The 24,079-nt window shown below is 48.8% G+C and overlaps 8 protein-coding genes across 8 annotated transcripts; 4 read left to right on the top strand and 4 right to left on the bottom strand.

Annotated features, from left to right (window-relative positions):
* Positions 1-725: 725 nt before the first annotated feature.
* On the top strand, positions 726-5,697 carry RhiXN_09690 (Myosin head (motor domain); the record flags this gene model as incomplete). The annotated part of the gene is made up of 20 exons (XM_043329506.1): positions 726-728; positions 787-861; positions 922-1,090; positions 1,145-1,467; positions 1,518-1,595; positions 1,647-1,731; positions 1,788-1,891; positions 1,945-2,088; positions 2,145-2,238; positions 2,296-2,481; positions 2,531-3,239; positions 3,297-3,453; positions 3,505-3,811; positions 3,868-3,959; positions 4,007-4,135; positions 4,185-4,306; positions 4,356-4,572; positions 4,632-4,884; positions 4,934-5,610; positions 5,659-5,697. 20 exons carry the CDS (start codon positions 726-728, stop codon positions 5,695-5,697), a joined length of 3,963 nt encoding a protein of 1,320 aa, XP_043182340.1.
* Positions 5,698-6,721: 1,024 nt separating this feature from the next.
* RhiXN_09689 (uncharacterized protein) lies at positions 6,722-7,936 on the top strand (the record flags this gene model as incomplete). The annotated part of the gene is made up of 7 exons (XM_043329505.1): positions 6,722-6,877; positions 6,943-7,048; positions 7,116-7,200; positions 7,277-7,414; positions 7,487-7,636; positions 7,700-7,765; positions 7,825-7,936. 7 exons carry the CDS (start codon positions 6,722-6,724, stop codon positions 7,934-7,936), a joined length of 813 nt encoding a protein of 270 aa, XP_043182339.1.
* A 204-nt stretch (positions 7,937-8,140) lies between these two features.
* On the top strand, positions 8,141-8,957 carry RhiXN_09688 (Mitochondrial ribosomal subunit protein; the record flags this gene model as incomplete). The annotated part of the gene is made up of 3 exons (XM_043329504.1): positions 8,141-8,354; positions 8,407-8,750; positions 8,802-8,957. The coding sequence occupies 3 exons, from the start codon at positions 8,141-8,143 to the stop codon at positions 8,955-8,957; spliced, it is 714 nt and encodes a 237-aa protein (XP_043182338.1).
* Positions 8,958-9,991: 1,034 nt separating this feature from the next.
* On the bottom strand, positions 9,992-12,665 carry RhiXN_09687 (U3 small nucleolar ribonucleoprotein mpp10; the record flags this gene model as incomplete). The annotated part of the gene is made up of 7 exons (XM_043329503.1): positions 9,992-10,411; positions 10,484-10,750; positions 10,804-11,042; positions 11,137-11,544; positions 11,595-11,785; positions 11,843-12,467; positions 12,530-12,665. 7 exons carry the CDS (start codon positions 12,663-12,665, stop codon positions 9,992-9,994), a joined length of 2,286 nt encoding a protein of 761 aa, XP_043182337.1.
* Positions 12,666-14,821: 2,156 nt separating this feature from the next.
* Positions 14,822-16,036, bottom strand: RhiXN_09686 (uncharacterized protein; the record flags this gene model as incomplete). The annotated part of the gene is made up of 7 exons (XM_043329502.1): positions 14,822-14,933; positions 14,993-15,058; positions 15,122-15,271; positions 15,344-15,481; positions 15,558-15,642; positions 15,710-15,815; positions 15,881-16,036. 7 exons carry the CDS (start codon positions 16,034-16,036, stop codon positions 14,822-14,824), a joined length of 813 nt encoding a protein of 270 aa, XP_043182336.1.
* A 957-nt stretch (positions 16,037-16,993) lies between these two features.
* Positions 16,994-17,828, top strand: RhiXN_09685 (vesicle transport v-SNARE protein vti1; the record flags this gene model as incomplete). The annotated part of the gene is made up of 4 exons (XM_043329501.1): positions 16,994-17,266; positions 17,328-17,557; positions 17,611-17,691; positions 17,741-17,828. 4 exons carry the CDS (start codon positions 16,994-16,996, stop codon positions 17,826-17,828), a joined length of 672 nt encoding a protein of 223 aa, XP_043182335.1.
* A 270-nt stretch (positions 17,829-18,098) lies between these two features.
* RhiXN_09684 (FAD-binding domain protein) lies at positions 18,099-20,025 on the bottom strand (the record flags this gene model as incomplete). Its single annotated transcript, XM_043329500.1, has 10 exons — positions 18,099-18,476; positions 18,538-18,567; positions 18,618-18,747; positions 18,817-18,998; positions 19,055-19,121; positions 19,180-19,412; positions 19,466-19,548; positions 19,611-19,643; positions 19,703-19,784; positions 19,840-20,025. 10 exons carry the CDS (start codon positions 20,023-20,025, stop codon positions 18,099-18,101), a joined length of 1,404 nt encoding a protein of 467 aa, XP_043182334.1.
* A 551-nt stretch (positions 20,026-20,576) lies between these two features.
* RhiXN_09683 (homogentisate 1,2-dioxygenase) lies at positions 20,577-23,058 on the bottom strand (the record flags this gene model as incomplete). Its single annotated transcript, XM_043329499.1, has 16 exons — positions 20,577-20,686; positions 20,739-20,810; positions 20,870-20,941; positions 21,018-21,092; positions 21,142-21,170; positions 21,232-21,360; positions 21,415-21,486; positions 21,541-21,619; positions 21,678-21,809; positions 21,994-22,302; positions 22,355-22,412; positions 22,476-22,589; positions 22,645-22,711; positions 22,767-22,801; positions 22,858-22,941; positions 23,002-23,058. 16 exons carry the CDS (start codon positions 23,056-23,058, stop codon positions 20,577-20,579), a joined length of 1,494 nt encoding a protein of 497 aa, XP_043182333.1.
* Between the last annotated feature and the right edge of the window lie 1,021 nt (positions 23,059-24,079).

Genomic DNA, 24,079 nt, shown 5'->3' with positions numbered 1-24,079 from the left:
TATTGTTGTGTTTATAGTCGCAGGCAGGGTGTTAGGAAGGAGATAACCTGGTACTGGCAGCGCTTCACCACAGATTTGTAAGTACCAAAGGGTCCTACCATCGGTGTTATCCATGAAGAGTATCACTCAAGAAGTAGTCCCGGGAGCAAAAAGACATGTCTTGTTTAGAAGAGGGGACATAGCTACGAAGTACTGAAGGGGAAGGCGGTGATTATGGTCGATTTCAGAAAGATGATAGGCTATAGACTATGTGATATGAGAAAACCATCGGCTCCGAGTTTGGGCAAATTGTTTCGCATACCGTCAGGGAGCTCGAAAGATTCACCAGAGACTGACCATCTATAGTAAAGCATATAGGTCTATTTAGACCATGTCGCAAGTTCTCTAACCTCTATCATCAGAGTTTGGATCTATAAGGGCTTCGGAAGCTCAAGGAGACAAGGTGGTTCTACACAGAAACTTCTTGTTTCGTTTAGGTCGTTCCAGAGGCGAGCAAACGATATGGCACGTCAGGCCCTAGGATGTTCGAGGTGCGCACAGCTGCTGGGGTGGGTTCCGTCTCCAGATCAATTTGGAGAAATCGGGATATTCGTATCTCAGGGCTTATGAGCCCTGAAGGCAGTGCAGCACTGATGACATAATCTATCCTGGGGCGTCATTACGGCCTATTCTTCCCACCAGAACGACATTGACTTTGATTTTCAAGTTGACGAGCCAGGGATTCAATGGTTCGTGTACTCGTTGGACCGCATTGTCCCATATAATTCATAATTAATGGTAATATAGGCTCCATCCAAGAAAGCGGGAAAGAAAGGCGCGGCTGCGGCGGCCAAGAAGGGTGGTCCGGCCAAGGTCCAGAAGGTGAGGAGATACGCGTCAAAGTGGTAGATTAGGCTCGACTGACGCGTCGGATTCCTATAGGCCGACTGGAAAGAAGGATTCAAGAAGAAACAAGTTGGTGTATCGGACATGACATTGCTCACAACTATCAGCAACGACAGTGTGAATGACAATCTGGAGAAACGATGGAAAAACGGAGAGATCTATACTTACATTGGACAAGTACTTATATCTGTGAATCCGTTCAGAGGTATGGCGCTTGATGTATCGTCCGACCAGATGCTCACTTCGTTATCTTCTCTAGATCTAGGTATTTACACTGAAGCCGTGTTAGAATCGTACAAGGGCAAGAACCGTCTGGAAATGCCTCCCCACGTATTTGCTATCGCAGAGTCATCTTACTACAACATGAAGTCTTACAAGGAGAATCAATGTGTCATTATATCTGGCGAATCTGGTGCTGGTAAAACCGAGGCTGCAAAGCGAATTATGCAGTACATTGCGGCCGTGTCGGGTGGTCAAGACAGCAGTATCACGGAAATCAAGGAGATGGTGCTGGCCACTAATCCTTTACTAGAGAGCTTTGGTTGTGCCAAGACACTGCGTAACGATAACTCTAGTCGACACGTACGTGCATTGATTGAAGTTGTACTTTACACTAACGAGTGCCTTCCCAGGGAAAATACCTCGAGATTATGTTCAATTCTAACGCAGAGCCAATCGGTGCTCAGATTACGAATTATCTACTAGAAAAAGTAAGGACGCCCCTTGATCGTAACTTCGAGTAAGCTCACAAAACCTCCTAGGGTCGCGTAGTTGGTCAAATCAATAAAGAGCGAGATTTCCACATTTTCTATCAATTCACCAAGGGGGCCTCTGACGAACAGCGAGGTATATATGATGCATGAACCATTGATTCACCCCACTAACTCGTTATCATCATTCAGAGGCCTTTGGTTTACAAGGACCAGATGCATACTCTTACACAAGCCGCAGTAACTGTCTAGATGTTGCCTCAATCGATGATGTTAAAGACTTCCATGACACTCTGGTCAGTTACTGCTATACATAGCTTGTTGAAATACGCGTTGAAAGTTCCTCTAGCAAGCGATGAATGTCGTTGGCCTTACTGCAGAGGAACAAAACGATATTTTCCGCATGATTGCTGCCATTCTTTGGATCGGAAACATTCAATTTGTGGACTCTGAGGATGGCAGCGGGTCCACGATCACAGACACCGGCGTAACAGTGAGTGCTTAGTCTCATTGAGTTGATTCTGGGGGGCAACTGAGTATGTTATGTAGGATTTTGTTGCCTACTTGCTTGAGGTTGATGCTGCGATGGTTTCCAAAGCTATGGTATCAAAAACCATGGAGACGCAACGTGGTGGACGTCGAGGTAAGTAAGCCTTCTCAGCGAAAAAAATGTTCCCGATTGATCAATTATTTCTATTAGGTTCCGTATACGATGTACCTCTCAACCCCGCCCAAGCGGCTGCCGGAAGGGATGCTCTCGCGAAAGCCATCTACAACAATTTGTTCGAATGGATTGTGTCTCGCGTTAACATCTCAATGAAACCTCGACAGGCCACTGTACAGGTCATAGGAGTACTTGATATCTACGGTTTCGAGATTTTCCAGAGTACGTCAACTGAATACACGTAAAATCTTATACTTAGCTTGGACTACAGATAACAGTTTCGAGCAGCTGTGCATCAATTATGTCAACGAGAAATTGCAACAAATCTTCATCGAGCTTACTCTTAAAACGGAACAAGAGGAATACGTGCGCGAGCAAATCAAGTGGACGCCGATCGAGTACTTCAACAATAAGATTGTTTGCGATCTTATCGAAGAGCGTCGCCCACCAGGGATCTTTGCAGCTCTTAACGATGCTACTGCCACCGCACACGCCGATCCAGCCGCCGCAGATAGCTCCTTCATCCAGCGCTCTGCTGCTTTAGCATCTAATCCTCACTTCGAATCTCGTGGCGGCCAGTTCCTCGTCAAACACTACGCTGGAGATGTCATGTATACTGTGGCTGGCATGACGGATAAGAACAAGGATGCCCTAGTGAAGGACTTGACGGATCTGATTATCGGTTCGGGCAACGCATTCCTCCAAACTCTTTTCCCGGACCGGCCCGATCCTAACAGCAAAAAGCGTCCACCGAGTGCCGGAGACAAGATCAAGGCAAGCGCAGGAGCATTGGTTGAGAACCTGATGCGCTCCCAACCGGCATATATCCGAACTATCAAACCTAATCAGAACCGGAGCGCCACCGAATACGATAACAAGGCAATCTTGCATCAGATCAAGTATCTCGGGCTGCAGGAGAATATTCGCGTCCGCCGAGCCGGGTTTGCTTATCGAAACACGTTTGAGAAGATGGTCGAGCGGTGAGTTGCTATACTATCTACCATGAGTAAGTTTTTTAAACGCTAGTACATGATTAGGTTCTACTTGCTTTCTCCCAATACTTCATATGCTGGGGAGTATACCTGGACCGGGGATGCTCGTTCGGGATGTGAGAAAATTCTGACTGATGTTGGGATTGCGAAGGACGAATGGCAGATGGGTGTCACCAAGGCTTTCATCAAGAACCCAGAAACGGTGAGCAATGCATCTCTTTGAGGGCCTGAGTTACTCATTCTGTGTCTGTAGCTCTTTGCGCTCGAGACAATGAGGGATCGATATTGGCATAATATGGCGGCGCGTATTCAACGCGCTTGGAGGAACTATATGCGCTATAAGAATGAAGCAGCCGCACGCATCCAGCGATTCTGGAAGAACAACAAGGAGGGCATTGTGCATGCGGAAACTCGGCAATATGGACATGATATGCTAAACGGTCGTAAAGAGCGTCGTCGCTACAGTTTACTAGGTTATCGCAGATTTCTGGGTGATTACCTTGACGTCGGAGGGCGGAGCGCCTTGGGAGAGACGATCAAGGATGCATGTGGAATCGCCGGTGTGTTCTCAGATATCTGGTCATGAGCATCAGGGATACGATTTTTTTTTACTCAGGAGGCGAAACTGTTCATTTCAGTAGCCGATGCCAACTGCTGGTCTCTAAACTCGGCCGCTCTAGTAAACCATCTCCTCGATATATCGTTTTGGTGAGTCTTTCGCCGATATCCTTTCAGAGGTACTGAAAGCCGTTTAGACAGAGAAAGCTGTATATTTGGCGGTCACTACTGCAAAAGACGGGCGAATTGCTACGACGCTTGATCGGAAAGTACAATTGGTTACTATTCGATCAGTTGCTATGTCCAATCTTCGCGACGATTGGATGGTAAGCGCATGAAAAAAATCCTATATTCACTCTTCTCAACGTTTGACAGGCGCTCAATGTGAATGCGTGCGAAGAAGGCGACCCAGTGATAAGCTTGGAATTCAAGACGGAGTTCACGGCATCCTTGATGAAATTAACTCATGGGCAAGCGAATCTCCTAATCGGACCAACGTGAGTAGGCGAACTATCTCTGTACGCTAATATTAACATACGTGCCCAGGGTCGAATACGCAAAGAAGAAAGAGAAGAAGCAACTTATCAAGTTTGTCAAGGACGAGACTGTTCCGCGCGATGATGTCTACAAGAGCCACACAGTCCACGTCCCGACCGGAGAGCCCGCCAATAGTCAATCGCGGCCGGTCCCTAAACCTAAGCCCGGACAAGCTAAACCAATCACTCAGGGCAAACTGCTTCGCAAGGGAGGACCATCCAACTCGGTATGTCCTCATCTAAAGCTCCCCATTGACTATCATGGTTCATGTTATATGGTGGCCAGTCTCGTCCAACACCAAAGCCCAAGCCGAAACCTGCAGCACAGCCTCTTCCTGGACAGATTTCGACACCAACTGCAGCTTCACGCAGTGTACCAACACCTCCTTCTCGCTCTGCGGCGCCACCTCCACCCCCACCTCCTGCTGCTGAACCTGAAGTTCCAACAGTGAAAGTACTATACGACTTTGCTGGGCAACCAGGAGAGATGTCACTAACAAAAGGCGAGATACTGGAACTCGTAGAGAAGGACAAGGACGGTAAGGCATATGCTGCTCACCCAATAACTATTGGCCTAATATAACTCAGGTTGGACCCTCGTCAAGAAGAATGGAACTGAAGGATGGGCGCCCTCTGATTATCTGCAAATTGTTCCGCCCAAGCCTAAGCCAGCACCTGCAGCGCCTCCACCACCGACTCGACGTGTCGTGCCACCACCTGCACCAACGCCAGCAGCACCAACGCCACCACCTGCGCCTGCAGTCGTCCCCAAACCTGCAGTAGGTGGGGCCAAACCACCAATCGTACCCAAGTCCGTTGCCGCAGATGCTAGTGCCAAGCCAGTCTCGGTATTTCCCGGCGTCGGTGGTGGTTCGGGGCCCACCCCGTGGAAAAAACCCGCCACGACCTCTTCAGCACCTCCGCCACCTCCGCCTCCACCTCCAGCACCCGCTGCAGCTCGCCCTGTTCCTGCTGCTCCAGCTCCACCCCCAGCACCTCCACGGCCAACTCCACCAGGCGGAGTAGCTAGGGCTGTTCCTCCTGTCGCAGGTCGTGCAGTTCCTCCCAAGCCTCCTGCTCTGGCCGCCAAACCACCCCCAATTGCGCCGAAGCCCGGAGGAATCGGAGGCGCTCCAAAGCCACCTGGTGCTAAACCTCCTGTCCCGGCCGCACGCCCGGCTCCAGCCGCCAGCGGCGGAGGGGCCGGTGGCAGTGGAATCAAGCCCCCTGCTGCCCCACCAGGTCAGATGGATCTGGCAACTATGGTAAGTAGACCGAATAGTTTAAAAAGATTACTCTAACCTTTGTTGTAGTTGGCGAGACGCGCTGGAATACAGAAACAAGATGATTAATTGTTTGATTAGAGCACCTCGTTCAGTATACCTAGGGATAGACATGCTATATACTGGATTAATTCATTCGAAAGTACATATCTTGACTCCGAGACAACCACAGAAAGTGAATTTCGGCCGCTGGCATCCCCATGCTACGAAGCAAGAACGTTTGTCCGAAATATGGAACCTCATCAGCAGTGTCTTACCGGCACTCTTACCAGGTCCGACATCGTCGCCTGTGATAACCCCGAGTCAAAGTAGGCTAAGAGCCAATAATTATCGTACCAAACTGGCACATGGCCATGAATTTCCTTGAAATGAGTATACGATTCGCAATTGTCCAAGGCGGCCACGCATATAGGTCCGTTAAGAATTGAATAAATACGAATCCATAGCATAAAGACTAAAAATTTAAGCTTGAAATCGAATATCAATGAAGTCGCTGTTGTTTAGACGCCTTCTATCCCCGAAGTTCCCGAGTCTTACTATATAGCTATATAGCACCTTCGTCTTTGCCATGGTCAGGGTATTCGGTCCGGATAGTGGTTGTGGTGGCAACCAATCGAATATGTATCAACTTTGTAACCTATTTATTGAAATGCATTAGAATTTTCGGCATTTGTTGGTAGCCCAGACTACATTTGGATCGCCATGAATTTTCTATGCTCTTGCACCCGTACTTTGTAACAGCCCCAGGTGCCAAGCGTTACTTTGCCACACAGACAGTATCACCATACGAGCTTCGCTTGTTAATAATTCGCAAGAGTCCCTAGGACTTCTACATTAGCACTGATACGGTCCCGGTAACCCTCCAATCCGGCCAATTTGTGCCCGAATTGATGTCATAGAAGCCAGCGACTGAACACTGCTCTACATGTGGCTACACCCGGAGACACGCTCCCTCCCCACCTATATATTTCCCTTCCACCGCCCTCCGTGTCCTCCATCAGCAGGTCTAATCAGCTTCCAAGTGCAGGTCACTTCCACACCCTTCAGCCTTCTTCTTTTCCACCCCTTTGCTTCTTCCTTCTTCCCATTCACTATGTACACTCGCATCATCTACCTCTCTGCTCTCATCTCCCTCGTTGCCGCCCACGGCACCATTGTCGCCGTCAAAGGCGCCAACGGCATCACCGGCGCCGGCATGGGCATCGACCCCAGCACCCCTCGCGACGGCACTCGTGCCAAGCCCTTCCAGGTACCCCTTACTTTCCTGCTGCTCCCTGCACTCTCACTTACCCTCGCCCGCCTGCCCCATCGCAGCAAGACACTAGCGTCATCCGCGACAAAGAGATCGAGTCCGGAAAGGTCGGCGCTTGCGGTCGCACCACTCAGAAGGGTGCCATCGACATGGCTTCCGAGATGGAAGGTCCGCATACATTCACTGGTCTTACCGTTTGACAGTCGTATACTCACGCATACACCCGTACATACAGCTGCTGCCTCGAACGGCATTCCATCGGCTACAGCCAGCGGCGAGATCCAGATGACGCTCCACCAGGTCAACCAGGACGGTGCTGGGTGAGTTCCATTCCAGCCTCCACGTCTCCGATCTCATCTCTACATCTCTCTGACCCTTCGCTTCCCGTCCATCCAGTCCCTACACCTGCGACATCTCAGCCGACGGAGGTAACACCTTCCAGGCCGCAAAGGTCACAAAGAACGTTCCCGGCGCCTTCCTCGGTCTGTCCACCGCCACAGCCGAAGACTTCCCGCTCAACGTTCAGATGCCTTCGTGAGTCCCAGCTCTCGAGTCGGCCATCCGAGTCGACCAAGGTGTGAGCCTGACTGATACAATACACGACAGTGGGATGCAATGCGCGGGCGGACCGAACGGAGACGCATGCGTCGTGCGATGCCGAAACGCCACGCCTGCAGGACCGTTCGGATCGTGCGCGGTGGTGACCAACGCCCAGCCAGCTGGAGGAGCTGGAGCGGCCAGCGCCAAGTCTACAACGTGAGTGTGTGGCTGACAAGTATATATGACATGTACTGAGTGTGATGGGGACGGGATGCGCAGCGGCAAGAAACAGACACGGGCACTGGCTGGACCGGATGCGTTTGCGGACGAGGATGCAAAGGATGCGTAAGTGGCGTGGGAGGACTGACACAAGACAAACGCTGACTAGAAGACGCTGAATGTAGGGAGCTGGAAGCGAAGCTGATCTCTGGGATCAACAAGCGGTTCGTTGAGATGGAGAAGAAGCGGGTTGTGCGGTCTCGAGTTGTTGGCGGTCTTAGCGGATACTGGATCTAAGCGTGGAGCCATGATATCGGCCGTTAGACACTATAATATCATTTAATATAATCGGATCTTCCCCTCTCCTTGATCACTTGACTATATGTGCCTGTTGTTTGGAATAAGAATAGGCGAAGAGCTACGGCATCATTTGGGTTATATCCAGCTATAAACGCTGGTCTGGTTACATCTCGAGGCACGTGATCAGTACTACAATTTGCGATGTCTCTTACACCGCTTGGTCGACGTTTCTTTAGCACCTCACCTCCTGCATTTGCAGCAGCAAGACGAACCGTCAAAAATAAATGGGATGTTGCCAAAATAGGGCCAGATGTTGGAAATGACCCGACAAGTATGGGCCATCGACTGATACGGGAGAGGCGAGAGCTGTTACACTATCTCCGATTAATCGAATACGACATCCCCCGACTGTCAAGTGTGTATCTTTTATTAAAATGGTAGCATACATAACTTATTGGTCATAACAGAATTTAATAAACCTTTCCAACCACCATCGAATTCCCCTCTCTCCATCCGAACATTCACGTACGGTGGGGAGCCTCATGCTGCTGAACACAAGGCCATTGTCGTTGTCCCGGTCTCTCAGCTTGGTCTCAAGACCCCTCAGGCGATCCATAAATTCAAACTTCTTGCTGGGGTCAGATGGTCAGAAACAGCACCTCGGGACGCAGGTTTCTCCGTCGGGGAAGTGGGGAACTCATCTTTCGCTGAGCACGGGTATGTCAAGATCTCGAGCGAACACTTCCCAGAAGTTCGCATGAATGTTAAATGGTGCTCCGACACTCTTGATGAGATGATTAAACAAGCAAACGTGTGTTTCATTTCGTGTTACCCTCCCAGATTTTCTCACTCGGTAATTTAGGATTCTTCAACAGACTCGTTCGCCGATCTTCCACTTGATAAGAGGCACATAATTTCCCAGCAAACAAAGCGGAGGCAAGGGGGTCACTCTTTCGGCCAGACAAAGCGTGCAACAATTCGGGATTTCCCTCAAGAATGGCTGCATACTACTTCATAATCAAATTTGCATCATGTACTCCGAGATATAGAGGGTTGCTAATTCATCGTAGTGGTGATAAACTCTTGTTTCGTAGATTACGTCTGGCATGGCCGTCGAATTATCCCTTGATGATGTTGTGTTCTTTTTGAGCATCCAACTCTGGCGAGTATCAAATCGCTTGAATCCGGCGGCAATTTTGTCTGGAGTATACGCTCCGGGAGACCTTTGTGAGAAATAGTCAGTGTCCATAGTAAACGTACCGAGCTCCCACCAAAGTTAACCTATGAGCGATCTAGCGAGTCTGTTAGTGAATTTCTAGCTCAGTTAAAGTTTGAAAACGCACTATATATTCCGTGTTACTACGAGAAGAGATGTAGGTACCTGGTCGGAACTAATATGAGATCATGAAAGAGACTAGCATTACTAACACGGCTCCTAGTTACACAACAAGTTCCCAACAAATGAATAAGATCAAGTACTGCCTCCATAATAGACGCGACCAAGCATTCAAATGCCTGCCAATTTCGAATAGATTCTGTTATTTTCTCAAAATCAGGAACAGTCACGTTTGGCTTGTACACTCAGGCAAGAAGTAGGTATTTCAATACTCCGGAATTCCCAATCTTTATTGGTCTTGAAAAAAAAGAGCTTTGGTCATGGTTAAACAGCCATGCCAACCGCAGAAAGTTCAGCAACATTCTCTGTTGGATGAGGCATGCCAAGCATCGAATCAGTACTTAGAGAAAGATCCAGGTGAGCTCTTGGGTCGTATAGGAGAGGGGGAGAAAGGGTGAACGTCGGCGGACCTCGAACGAGATAAAGAATGATGGGTTATATTTAGTGTTTCTACTTCAAGGATCTTCAGCTGTATAGACCTATTGGGCATACTGTGTCTGAAAGGCCCTAAATTATCCTCACAGCGAATGTCTTGTGATCCAAACTATTCTTTGAGTACGCATATACCTACATCTTTACATTCAAAAGTCGTAAGAACCGAACAACAACAAAAGCGACGTAAAATCGAAGGACCGAAAAAAGCGTACACCAAAAATCTACAGCTTGAACTTTTTCCCATCTCGTTCTTCCTTTTCTCCTCCCTTGGCCTTGGATTTGGCGTCGCCAGATTTACTCGCTTTGCCAACGACCGTAACTCCCTTGCCGTTTTTGACCAAGCCATTCAGCGCCTGCTCTTTTGCTTCTTTTGCGTTTCTCGGTTGTCGTCCTCCTGCTTTACCTGCCGCGTCAACAACTGAGGAAACAGTATCGCGTTCCTTCCTCCTCTTTTTCCTCTCTCGTCCTCTCGCTGCTTTCTTCTCTGAAGGAGTAAGCTCCGATCGCGCACGGATATCTGAACTAGAAGGAGTGTACACCTCTTCAGGAGCAAGAAGTGTTGATGTACTGAGCGAAGTAGGTAAAGCAGATTCGAGTGACGCGGAAGCCATGTTTGTAACCGTTTCGATCTTTGCTTGAGGCTGTAAAGGAAAAAAAAAAAAAAACGGGGTTATTAAACTGATCGTAGATAACAGGGAAACAAGGGAGCTTACCTGCTTTGGCGTAAAATGTGCGTTACTCAACGCGTCAAGCTTATAACATATCCCATCCCACAGCTCTGTAATCTCCTTATGGCTTTCTGCGAGTTTACCGTCTCTGTCGTCGATGGGTTTCGAACCAGTTGCGGCTGCATTATACTCGTCCTCGTAAATTTGCGCGAGCGACTTTTCGGACTGGGTATCCTTGAGCTCAAACATTCGTGAAGGGAGGAAAGGTTTTGCTTCAATGTCACGTTTACGGACTACATCATCGTATCGCCCCTACTGGCGGGTTAGTATCGCTCCGAAAACTAGAAAGGTAGAGAAATAATTACCTCTATGATTCTGGCCTTGATTCTCTCTTCTAAACTCTTCACACTTTCCTCAGTAATGATGGGAACAACCTTTCCAACATGTTCAAACTCCAAATCCGCCTCTAGCAGCGCATTTTGGGGCCGCGACCGGGATGTAGCTTCACCCTGCATAGTCCATGGTTTAGGCGCTACATTCTCAGCTTCTAGCGCCTGAATTTCTGCAGAGAGTGCAGCAAGACGCTTCTGATGAGTCGAGAGACCTAGATTCAAGGGGCCAAGTTAGCAACCAACAGGGGCTAGGGCAAGGCAAAGATAGAAGAAGCAAGGAAACGGAGAAAATAGAATTTGGCATACCTGCTTCGGATTCGTTTTCCTCTTCGTCAGCAAAAAGGTCGTTTTTGCTTGGTTCAGCGTCCGAGTCCTCGTCGCTATCCATTTCTTCGTCATCCTCTTCGCTGCCTATCTCCACACTTTCATCCAGCATCTCACTCGCCCAGGGACCCTCATCCTCTCCATCCTCCCCTTCATCTTCCTCATCCTCCTCGCCTGCCTCCATGAGCTCGGCCAACAAACTGGCCTTGGTTCGCTTGGATTTAATGTTCCGAACCTTGACCTCCTCGTTGAATCGGACTTTGGTAGACCGTTTGGGCCCGGGTGGACTCGCCACGAGGAGCTTGACCTTTCGCTTTGGTTTCTCGGGGGTCTTTTTGGATTTGAGTTTGGACTTGGGAGCGGGGGCGAAAAAGTCTTTATATTTAGGATCTTGGGTATCGAGATTAGTAAATGTGCGGAATGAAAAAAGGAGCACATACCATTTGCCTCTTCAGGGGTGTCTTCAATATCCTGTACATTCATAAATAGATCCACGTCTTCCCCATCTTCCTCGCCGTCGTCGTCGTCGTCGTTCAAAGCACCAGAAGAGCGGTTCTGAGCCTCGAGCGCTTCAGTTTCTCGATTGAAGTCGTCGATGGAGAAAAAAGTGTCGTCTAAAGTCGGGTGCGCTCTGTGAATCAAAGCTAAGATGAATATTACGTGTAAGGTGTATCCCGTGGGTGCCTACCGTCGCTGAGCCACTTTCTGAGGATTCTGTGCTCGGTCGAGGTCAATATTATGGAGATAACCATGGTCTATTTGGTCGCCATCTGGAGCTTCGTCGTCGTCGTTGTCCCCATCGTCTGAACCTGAGTCTGAGTGGTCCTCTGTACGACTGAGTTCCATGGTCGTGTCCCCGAGCAGAGATTCTCCATCATCACTTTCATACTCATCATCATCCTCTTCTTCTTCCTCCTCGTCCTCATCTTCATCTGACAGACCAGACATATCTTCGTCCTCGTCCTCGCCCAATTCAAATTCTCCCTCCTCTTCCTCACTTTCCTCTTCTACTTCCTCCTCTTCCTCCTCCTCCTCCTCTTCGATGATATTCTCCGGCGCAACGACTGCATCTAGTATACCACATAGAGGTGCAGTTCGATGCTCCATCATCGACCAGAGTTTGCTCGGATTCATCTCCAGTCCATCTACATATCTGCCAGCTTTCGGTGTCGGTCTAAATGCGAGTAGAGGAGCCTTGGGAGCTTCGTCTCGTTTTCGTTTTTGAGCGCGCGTCGTCGGTGCCGACGCCTCCGGAGATAGGCTGGAGAGCAGCTTGGAAATAGGAACAGCGGCTGATTTCTCGGTTTCCAGAGCTTTGAATGTGGCCAAATTAGCTATTCGACAAAGGAGAAAATGCTCAATGGTATAAGCTTACATATTTTATATATCAACTGAGCCGCTGCCAATGCCGCAGTATGCATCCCGATATCTCCTCTAGCAAGTGATTCTGGGCTAGAATCAACCAGTTGGGCTACATGGGATAGTTCAGGGGGTAGGGATTGAGCTACCATTACGCCCGAGCTTGAACGGGAAGACATTGTCAATGTAGTGGTGAGACAGAAGAGACCAAATACCAAGTCTAGCCTAAATTTGTTGATCCAAGTTGGGCTGCACGTGACCTCATATACAAAGGCGACTGTACAAACTTCACTACGCTACTGGGAGCGAACAAAGAACCCAGGTCGTGAAGAGATGTACTTTAGGGGATGTCTGATGGCGAGTCGATGGACTGGAGCGACGACGTAACAGTCGATAAAGTTGACCAGAAGCCGCTCGGTAGACGATGGACTCCCTGATTCGTGTCGTTCTTTAACGCTATCAATATATTCAAAAACATTCAAATAAATCGGATCGATATAGCAACGCGCCGATGGATATACATGTTCGACACTGGTGAAAACCAGTGCACAAACCCCTGTCTACCCGTATTGCAAATGATCTGAGATAGCTTCAATATGCGGTAACTACCTGGATACGCAGCGTGGCTATAGGTATGCTTTCAACCAGGCATGTGCTTATGCCAAGGTTAAGTACAAGCTCGTATAGCTTTCCGATGAAAATCAACCTCTTCATTTGAGTTTGCACGCATCCCAAATTCTAGGCACGAGAGCAATGAATCTCAGCTCGAGGCCCGATACATAGTATACATATGTGTAGCTTGAAATACGATTGATTCGAGACCTTCTTAGGTTTAATGCCTCATTGGTATAGTGATCGCCATAGTGCTCTCGACAACTCTGATTACTCTACCCGAGGAACTTTGCAATTAGGGAATTAACCTTCGCACCATCCTGGAGTCAGGGGTGCAGTCAAGTTATGCTATTGGACGCAGGAGGAGAATAACTGAGATCTCCAAAGTTGACCTGAGCTTCGCAAGCTTACTATATGCGCGCGATGGCTGCAACAGGATACATCCTTCTTATCATATGATTCCACTACTATGCTATCGACACAGCGGACACTCAAGTGCGGAAAATCCGCATCGTGTTCGGATAATGCTCACACCCGCACCTAGAATTCCAAGATCTGCGTGTAGAAGAAACACGGGTTGGCTGAAGATCTGGATTCATGGAAATAATGGTCAGATTTTACCGATATCCCCCATACAAAACGCAGCTTTTACGCTCGGAAGATCCACACTTTTTGGCTCCACCCTATTGCTGTTTCTCGGAATGGCCGCTTTCGATAAAGTGACCCAATATTAAACGGTAAGCGTGGTGGCCCGTATGTTCCTGAAAGCTAGACTGATGAGATGCCCGGTAAAGTAATCGCAGTATAGCTACTGTCGCGAGCGGCGTGTTACCTTGTTAACACGTTGTCAGTAGCATATGCCTCGCAAAGGTTCCGAATATCAATCATACTTTAACCGCAGAAATGTATACGCGGACCGAGGCTCTCAGTCCGTAGAATGTATTCACTGCTTGTCTAGTGACTTGTTAGCAGTCAACTCGATGGCCTTGTCGCCTAAACTAAACGCTTTGATACACAATTGGTTTTGTAGGCGAATAGGCTTAGACGCTTACCAACTTACGGTATATGTATTCTGAACGCTGATAGATGTAGTATTCGTATACTAATCCTCTCGTCAGTGAAAGAGCACTCATACTTGTTACGAACCACTCTGCATTTAACTTACCGAGCCTAAGAAGTAGAAGGTTTGAAAAAGCCAGGAACACCTGAAGCTATTGCTACGCTTTCTGTGTAAATTTATTCGTGCTCGAGGTTTCTATTTTTCTATGCAATCTTTGATTCAAGAGTTCATGAAACATGATATCGGACTGAAAGTGGCTAGAACAAGCCAAGGCAAAATTATGTATGCGATTGCATGTATGTAGCTCGGCGCTTGGGGAGCATATAGCCACAAGGCTTGTCGACATCATGCGTGCAACACTTGCGCTATGAAGAGCTCTGGCTTTCTTTATCGTTAAATAATGTAGCTACCCAAGAGATGTCCCAGATTGGTCAATTTCGGACGAGCATGAATATGTTCATGACTGGACTGCAAATTCTTCTGATTAATTGGCTGATATGCACTGTAGGTAAAGTTCTATAAGAAGAATCTGTGAGATATTAAGCAACCCTTAAACTTCTAGCTTGATGAACGTCCCAAAAAATGGTTTGATTAAAGATAATGTAGTACCCAAAAGCCAACAATGCTACCCTAAGTTTAGATCCAGTATCCGCTAAGACCGCCAACAACTCGAGACCGCACAACCCGCTTCTTCTCCATCTCAACGAACCGCTTGTTGATCCCAGAGATCAGCTTCGCTTCCAGCTCCCTACATTCAGCGTCTTCTAGTCAGCGTCTGTCTTGTGTCAGTCCTCCCACGCCACTTACGCATCCTTTGCATCCTCATCCGCAAACGCATCCGGTCCAGCCAGTGCCCGTGTCTGTTTCTTGCCGCTGCGCATCCCGTCCCCATCACACTCAGCACATGCCATATATACTTGTCAGCCACACACTCACGTTGTAGACTTGGCGCTGGCCGCTCCAGCTCCTCCAGCTGGCTGGGCGTTGGTCACCACCGCGCACGACCCGAACGGTCCTGCAGGCGTGGCGTTTCGGCATCGCACGACGCATGCGTCTCCGTTCGGTCCGCCCGCGCATTGCATCCCACTGTCGTGTATTGTATCAGTCAGGCTCACACCTTGGTCGACTCGGATGGCCGACTCGAGAGCTGGGACTCACGAAGGCATCTGAACGTTGAGCGGGAAGTCTTCGGCTGTGGCGGTGGACAGACCGAGGAAGGCGCCGGGAACGTTCTTTGTGACCTTTGCGGCCTGGAAGGTGTTACCTCCGTCGGCTGAGATGTCGCAGGTGTAGGGACTGGATGGACGGGAAGCGAAGGGTCAGAGAGATGTAGAGATGAGATCGGAGACGTGGAGGCTGGAATGGAACTCACCCAGCACCGTCCTGGTTGACCTGGTGGAGCGTCATCTGGATCTCGCCGCTGGCTGTAGCCGATGGAATGCCGTTCGAGGCAGCAGCTGTATGTACGGGTGTATGCGTGAGTATACGACTGTCAAACGGTAAGACCAGTGAATGTATGCGGACCTTCCATCTCGGAAGCCATGTCGATGGCACCCTTCTGAGTGGTGCGACCGCAAGCGCCGACCTTTCCGGACTCGATCTCTTTGTCGCGGATGACGCTAGTGTCTTGCTGCGATGGGGCAGGCGGGCGAGGGTAAGTGAGAGTGCAGGGAGCAGCAGGAAAGTAAGGGGTACCTGGAAGGGCTTGGCACGAGTGCCGTCGCGAGGGGTGCTGGGGTCGATGCCCATGCCGGCGCCGGTGATGCCGTTGGCGCCTTTGACGGCGACGATGGTGCCGTGAGCGGCAACGAGGGAGATGAGAGCAGAGAGGTAGATGATGCGAGTGTACATAGTGAATAGGAAGAAGGAAGAACAAGCAAAGGGGTGGAAAAGAAGAAGGCTGAAGGGTGTGGAAGTGACCTGCACTTGGAAGCTGATTAGACCTGCTGATGGAGGACATGGAGGGCGGTGGAAGGGGAATATATAGGTGGGGAGGGAGCGTATCTCCGGGTGTAGCCACGTGTAGAGCATGTAGAGCAGTGTTCAGTCGCTAGCTTTCACGAATAGGGACATCGGATAGAAAGACCGCCCAACACAAAGTAATTACGAATTGTATGCATTTGAAACCTAGGAAACAATCCGGAGCTGATTCTCCCGATACAGGCTGCCTAGACAGCTACTAGTACTTAGAATAGCATCCGAGACCTATGGAAGTGCGATTGTTATTGTTGCGGAATGGTTGACCAACGGTGGTATAGGCAGGAGGATCCTAATTAATTGCAGAAGTACATTTGGCCGGGGCCCGGCAGCCGGGTGAATTAAATTATTATCTGTAGCGCCCCTACGAGACTGATGAACATTTCAGCTGGTTACCGTTCGACGCCCAGCATCCGAACCAAGCAACCTCGTTGGGGAAGCGGGCTATGTATGACATTATGTCCGAGGAGTTTCTAGGAGTTGATGTCTCCCAAATCAGCAACGTATTCGCTCCAGTGTTCGGGTCTGCATTTGGTGAAATGGTTGTCTCAGTGGTCCCAGTCCGGTGACCTCACTTTTATTGCCTCATGTTTGGTCGCACCATCCCTTTCACAGCCACCGTTCCATCACGGTCGCACTTCCCAGATTCCTCCACCGTCGTCGCCCACTCCCATTGCGTTCACCAGATCTGTTTATTGATTTTACTGTAAATGGAACTTAAGGCTGATGTGAATACTAAGAAAACTAATATGAATTTGGAATTTGTTACAGTTCCTGCTTGGTGCCCCACCCTAACACCCCGGTTATACCGCCTGTGGCTCTTGTTCAAAGATGGATAATTCGCCTACCGCCTTGTTCGACTCCTATGCGCAGGACTTCCAACAACTGATCAACTCGGTACGCGAGAAGCTTGAGGCTCCTACTACGAATGGCGAACAACGCAAAGCTGCCCTTCGCCGTGTAGAAATGGAGCTTGACGAGGCAGACGAGATGATTTCACAGATGGAAGTAGAGATCCAGTCGATGCCCCAAAGCTTACGAGGGACATACAATACCCGTGTGCGCGGATTGAAGACTGAGCTAGCGCGCTGGAAGAAGAGTGCCGTAAGTTTATTGTTTCCATAAAGATAGTTCTCTGCTCAAGCACCATGTTTGAATTTTACAGAAGGACCTACATATTCAATCTTCTCGTACGGAGTTATTCAACAACGCGACATCGGGTGCCGATGATCCGTATGGAGACGACGCAACCAATCAGCGTACTCGGCTTCTCGCCGGAACTCAATCACTAGCAGACTCTTCACGCCGCCTCGAAGATTCACATAGGATCGCCCTCGAGACAGAAGATGTTGGAGCCGATATTCTGCGCTCGTTGCGTGTTCAGCGAGAACAAATGTGAGTCAGGTCGTCTGAAGCTTTCACCGTTTACCTGTCTGACAATAGTGCAGTGAACACACAAGGGATACGCTCGGCGGCGCTGATCGAAGCATCGATAGGGCAAGTGGAACTCTGAAGCAGATGATAACTCGGTGAGCCATTTCATTGGAATGTGAAATATGCGCAACTGAATTCCTTCAGGATGTACCGACAGCGATATATTACCTGGGCGATAATCGCCATTCTTGTGATCCTCATCGTCCTCATCTTGTGGTTCAAGCTCAGCTAGTTGCTTTATCTCTACTTGTCTTCTCTCGTTTTCTTGTTTCATCAACATAAGCCTGGTACTGGACATGGTCAAAGAAGAACATGTAATGTTACTGGCTTTCACGCTCGTTTAATCCAGATCTTTATGCTATTGACAGATTATCCAGTAATCATAACTCCCGGTGCCATAGCACGTGATCAATGACATTCCTTCCCAAGGAACTGGCTCCATAGTATGACTTTATGTCTGCCAGGGTTTGCAACCCAGTGACACCACTCGCCTTGCGAGAGGTTAACTATTCTGTTTCCACCATTCCTCGACCACCGCAAATGCATCGTATGCGAACTGGAGTTTATTCTTCGTTTGGTCCGCCCATTGGTTCATGTTTCCTGCCCATGAACGCTCTTCCTTTAATGATGATCCATTCTTACCGTTCTGCCTGTTCAGCAAATCCTGTTCCCAGTCCATTGCTAATTTCATATCAGCATCCCGAGCTACCTGCTCAGGGCCGTCCGGAAGATGAAAAATGAACTGATTCAGTCTTGCGGACTTCTGCGTTTCAGCAGTCCTTGGCAGCCGGAGGGCCTGATATGCTCGGAGCAGCCGGGGAAGATCATCTGGGCCGCGCACTCCAGATAACAATCCACCCAACACAACTGCATCTTCAATCTGAGCCACGCATATAAGGTCACTTGGTCATACCTCATGCTCAATGATTGGATCAACTTACTGCCATTGCCGCACCTTGCGCCCTGTAAGGCTATACTACATCAAACCCTATATTTTGCTGGACTCTATGCAGAGACGTACCAGCATAGGGTGACAGGAGTCTCCCAAGAGTACTACCTTTCCGGAATCATGGACCCATTTATCTAAGGGCTGACGATCGGCAAGTAGCCATTTCAGCGTGGACGGGATGAGGTTTATCAGTTTCTGGATCCTGTAGCACGCAAGAAACTCGAGAAATCAATGCGAGCATTCTATTCATAATCCCAGGGATGTGCCATACCTAGGCTCCCAACCGCTGAAGTCTCTACGCATCTCTTCGACACTCCCTTCCGCAGTCCAGCTTTCAACTGCCGGCGCCGAGCCGTCGCGACCGTCGGGATGGATTAATACCATGTTATATTCTTCGCGGCCCCGGATGCAGTAGGCCATGATATGTCTCCCTGGGCCCATCCAAGCCGTCATCTGTTTCCCTGATATTAGATTGTACGGCACGCACTGACTACCTCCATGGTGCTGACCTCGGGGTTTTCCAAGAGCGCTTCCAATTCCGGGTCTCCTCTCATCTTTTCTGCTGGTATTATGGCGCTGTTGTTCCTTGATTAATATAGCGACCTCCAACTCGGCCGATCAATACGGGACGAACCGATACGCCGCGTCCCCGGTAGGTTGAGGCCTATCAGGGCCTCCAACAACCACCTCGCGAATCATACTTTTCACTCCATCTGCTCCTACTATGAGATCGCAGTGCATCGTTTCTCCGCCGAAGAGAGTCACCGACGGTGCCAACGGGTTGATTGATTTTACCGTAGACGCAAGCCGAACTTTGACACCAGCTTGCTCCACGAGTTTATAAAGCATACGATGTAAGTCGGCGCGCTATACATCCCTTTCGTTCAACGCCCCACTCGCAGTTCACTAGCTCTACTCACATGAATATGGTAGTACGGGGAGCCGTGGTCGCGCTCCATTTTTGAGCCCCATACTGAACCACCGACTTTCTCTCCGTTTTTGTCTGATTTACCCAGGAACGATCAACGTCAGTAATAATCCTCAGTCAGATCTATTATAACCTACAACGTCGGAACACGATAGCTTGGGGAACCACCGCTAGTCATAGCACCCGGTGAGCCGCATTCTACGAGAGATAACGACTTGATTTGACTCACCCAGTTTTTCTAATTCGTCCCTCAGTCCCCACCTAATCAAAATACGCGACAAATTCGGGGTGACTTGTATTCCAGCTCCTATCTGAGGCATATTCAGCCTCTGTGGGTGATGTACAAAGAAAAGATGAAATACACACTTCTCCAATACTACGAGCAGCTTCTAATATGACAGCGTTGTGCCCAGCCCTTTGAAGGCTTAATGCGCAAGCTAATCCACCTAACCCACAACCGACGACGACGACGTTCAGCCGCGTGTTAGGTATTCGACCACTGTTGAGATTATCTGTACATCGTGTATCATTGGATAGCGAGCTGGCAGTCATTACTGGTCGGTGTCGATTTTCCGTTGCTAAGTACCAACGATGAGTCCGATGAGTCAAAGCCTGACAAGCAACCAACTGTCCTTTTATACTTCGCCAAACCTGATATCCGGCTAGGCGAGTTATCCGGACACGTTCTCAGAGGGATGTTCCCTATGCATACAGGTCGCAAAGACGGATATACTATTATCCATTCAGGGCAGGACCGAATAGATACTGGGCCATGCAAGAAGAAATGATGAGCTGGTACTAAATCATATATATGGAAATCTAGGTAGCTTCCAGCTTCGGCGCGAGCTGCGCACGGCCATAAGGCATGGCGTTCGTTACAGCCCTTCCTCTGGTTGATGCATGAAATCTACGGAGCGAGTGCCACCTGTAGATCCCCACGGCCACTATTGAAGATATTTGGCTGATCTCATCAGCGGATTTACAGCGGTACGCCATATATGCATGCGTGGGCAAAGATCACCTATTACCATAATTATAATACAAAGTATTAATATCTGCATCGTCACATATTATGTCGCCAGTCTATTTGTAAACCCGGAAGTTCACTCCTTCTTAAGCCCAGGAAGTCCATGGCTTTTCAGATTCTGATCCACAGAGTTCAGATGCTTAAGGAACTGTGCATCCAGGTTATCCCACATGCTCGGGTTGTGTACTACAACTGGTATCAGATAACAACATTATGGAAAAAAGTTAACGATCATTACCATGTAACTTCCCGCTCCTCTTTATCGCATAATCGGTTAATGTAAACATCAAACTCGATTCCATCATGAATGCTATTAAAGAGATTAGCCAACGCTTTTACTCATGGTATTAACTTCCAAGTTAAACGCACCGACTGTTCCTTCGCTAATCCGCACAGGTTGAAGGTCTGCTTCTGTAGCTTCTTTGAACACTTCGTAAGAGACTGTGGCGCAAAAGAGCACATCAAATGACGGGTCAATGCCTTGCCGCATTTCATATTGATCGAAGATCCATCTTACCTCCATGAGCGACGTGACCACATTCATAACTTGCGCCTCCAGGGGCAAAGTCGTCGCTTCGACCCCCATAGTTGCCTGAACTTAATTAGACTCAAAGTTCCTGGACGAATACTGATATACTTACCATAAATCAAGCCCATAAATTCAGAGGATCTAATTCATGAAAGAAATCAATAATCAACATCAAGCCCCAGCATACTTAGTAAGGACTAACGCGTTGCGGTGATAGTAAGGAGGCCGATATGTGTTGCTTGCCACGTCCCAACGAGGGCTGAAGATCAGGAAGTCGGTGAGGGGCGCGCTAGGATTCTTGGACCTCGCGGTCAAAACACAAAAAATAGAACTGGAAGAAAGCGATCAGCTCCAAGTAAAGTAGTGCAACTGGGAAAACCCCCACGGATCAATATGGTCTTTGGAAATCGAGCCCACGTTGACAAACTTCTCCAGGGCGTATTTGTACGGAATGTAGCTGTAACGTTGTAGATTGTTATACGAGAAATCTTTCTATGAATAGCTTGCTCACTTTCCATGATAGGCCACCACGTCAAAAGGTGTATGGTTTTGTTTGCAAGACCATAGCTTTCCACCAAGTTTATAAACAACTGTGCATCGCGTTAGGAAGGCACGTCTAAGAAGTTTGCGAAGACAGGCTAAACGTACTTTCCCAATGAGACTGATCGATATCGAAGCTCGCGATAGGGAACTCGAAGTCACGGGCATTAGCGAGACCATGCCCTCCGAGAGGGCCGAGTTCTGGCAGCTCGAAGCGTGAGCCGAAAATTTCTTGAATGTCTGCCGAGAGAATTCTGACGTTAGGAACATCCTGTCACGGGATAAATATATGCAAGATGGCCAGGGACTATACAGTATTGTCGCCGGGAGCTTTCGACTTGCTGGCTGCTCAAACCCTCATATTTCAAAGGACCCCGCGCAGACAACACCTCTGTCCGACTCGAAAAATCAAAAGTCCACTCACATCCTCTAGAATCGCCATCAGGCAAGCCGACCTTGAACCGAATCCCCTTTTGGATAACGCATATCTCCCCTGGACGAACCATCATCTTTCCAAACTCAGTTTGGATATCCAACCGTCCCAGTTGAGGAACAATGAGCATATCACCGTCGGCATTAACCACTGCTCGGTTCTCCATGGATGAATTGGCGGTATAGATATGGATGGCAAGACCCTCGTTGAGCGTCGGCTCCCCAGACCCGGCAAGTGTTTTTAGACCATTGAGAAAATCGACTTTGGAGCCAGATGAAGGGAGCGAAAATGGACGCCACGCTATGAATAGCCTATGTCAGTTAATTGGTAAAGTAAAATAAAAAGCACCTACCCAGTTGCGTTGGGCTAAATTGCACCTTAGGATTAAGAGGCAAGAAGTTGGATTCCAGCTGTGCGTTGATGAAAAGATATGAGTCTCGTTGTTCTAAGCTCACATAACGAATTGTACTCACATCTGGGTTATCGGGGAGTGGTGCGAACCCCTGGTGGGCTACGGCGGGTCTAATCCTGTACAGCCAGGCGCTCAAATTATCCTTGCGAGGTGCCACAAATGACGAGCCCGTGATCTACATGGCTGTCAGTACCCAAGTCACACCCCGAGGGTGATACTGGGGTCCTTACTGCTTCAGTATAAAGATCGTATTTGTTCTTCTGGGGCATATTTTGCCCATCAGGAAGTACACCCGGTCTATGAAGTCATAAGACATTGCTTTCGGATTCCCTACGGAAAGACTCAGACTTACATAGCCTCACTCGCGAACCGGTTACCAAATCCAACCTGTTGGTGGGATATGTGGGATTGAGCTAATTTTGAGATTGAGCGAGCCAGCTTACCTGATAGTGGTAGGGATCCTTCTCGGTAGCCTTTGTAATAAAACTTGATCTTGCAGTGACGGAAGTAATGCTGCGTGAAAGCAACTGCACAAGAGCTGCAAGTCAGTCATTGTGAGACAAGCCGACATTTTTGTAGCCACTCACCGGGTGGGGATGAGTGACTGGAGTTGCACGAAGGAGACAGCTCGAACTGCGAAGCATAGTAAGAGACACCGTTATGAAGGAAGAGAAGAAAGAGATGAGTTCCACTCGTCAGTATCACTCTTTTAAACCTACGGATGGGGCACCCTGAACGACGGCGAGCGCAGGTAAAGGTCTTCTTGAAGCTGGGTAGGACCCTCAATCGGAGTATTATTTATCCAAATCGTTTATCCATGACGCTGTGGGGAGAAATGTCTCTTTTAAGACGGCACTTGGGCGTACGAATGGACAAATTGTCCTATTTGGGGAAAAGGAATTGAGGAGCAGCCTGGGAAGGCCTTACGTGCTGAAATGTAGAGCATCACGAGACAACTCGGACCCCGGGCGTCTTTTCCCCTTTACGGTGATACTACCTGTTATGCTAACTGACAGTACGATGAGAATGATCGCACAGTTTCATAGTCCGGGGTGCGCGGGTTTATAGTTTGATCACCAATCGCGAGATAAGACACGAGCGTTTCGTCCCCTAATGTCAGTCACGTGACAAAATCTGGTCTGGGAGGAAATGTTCGCGTGTACGGGGCGTTATTCAGGGGCAAACGGTGAACCGATGCATGTTTCGAGATCCACATATACCCTTTAAATCGTCATATGGTACCAAGATCTCAGTTTATATCTAAGAGGTCAAGCATCATGGCCCAAGATGTTTGGGCTAGACGTTATGTGCTGAGTCAGCTCTCGGCATGAACGGCGCGATCGGAGCCAAGGTAACTCGACGCTTTTCATCTTGTGTATCTTTGGCTTTGTTCTGAACAACCACTCGCAAAACACTCTATGATGGCGCGCATTTGGATGTCTATTTCTGAAGGGCTAAACAACGACAATGCAACCATTTCATATGGAGATGTGCTTGGGCTTGCTCTAGGAGGACTCTTGCTCACAAAATATTTGGGGAAGGCTATGTGATACATGTTTTGCCAGAGCATTTCGTGAAATGTCTCAGTGATCGACTATCTGGCCTTCTCATCTCGTCAATGAACCCTAAGTTATGGACTGTCTGGTCTGCTTGTGGTGCTCGACA

Source organism: Rhizoctonia solani, chromosome 8, assembly GCF_016906535.1.
Source record: "Rhizoctonia solani chromosome 8, complete sequence".
NCBI classification, from domain to species: domain Eukaryota; kingdom Fungi; phylum Basidiomycota; class Agaricomycetes; order Cantharellales; family Ceratobasidiaceae; genus Rhizoctonia; species Rhizoctonia solani.
Note: the sequence above shows the minus strand (reverse complement) of the source record. Positions and strands in the feature narration are given on the sequence as shown.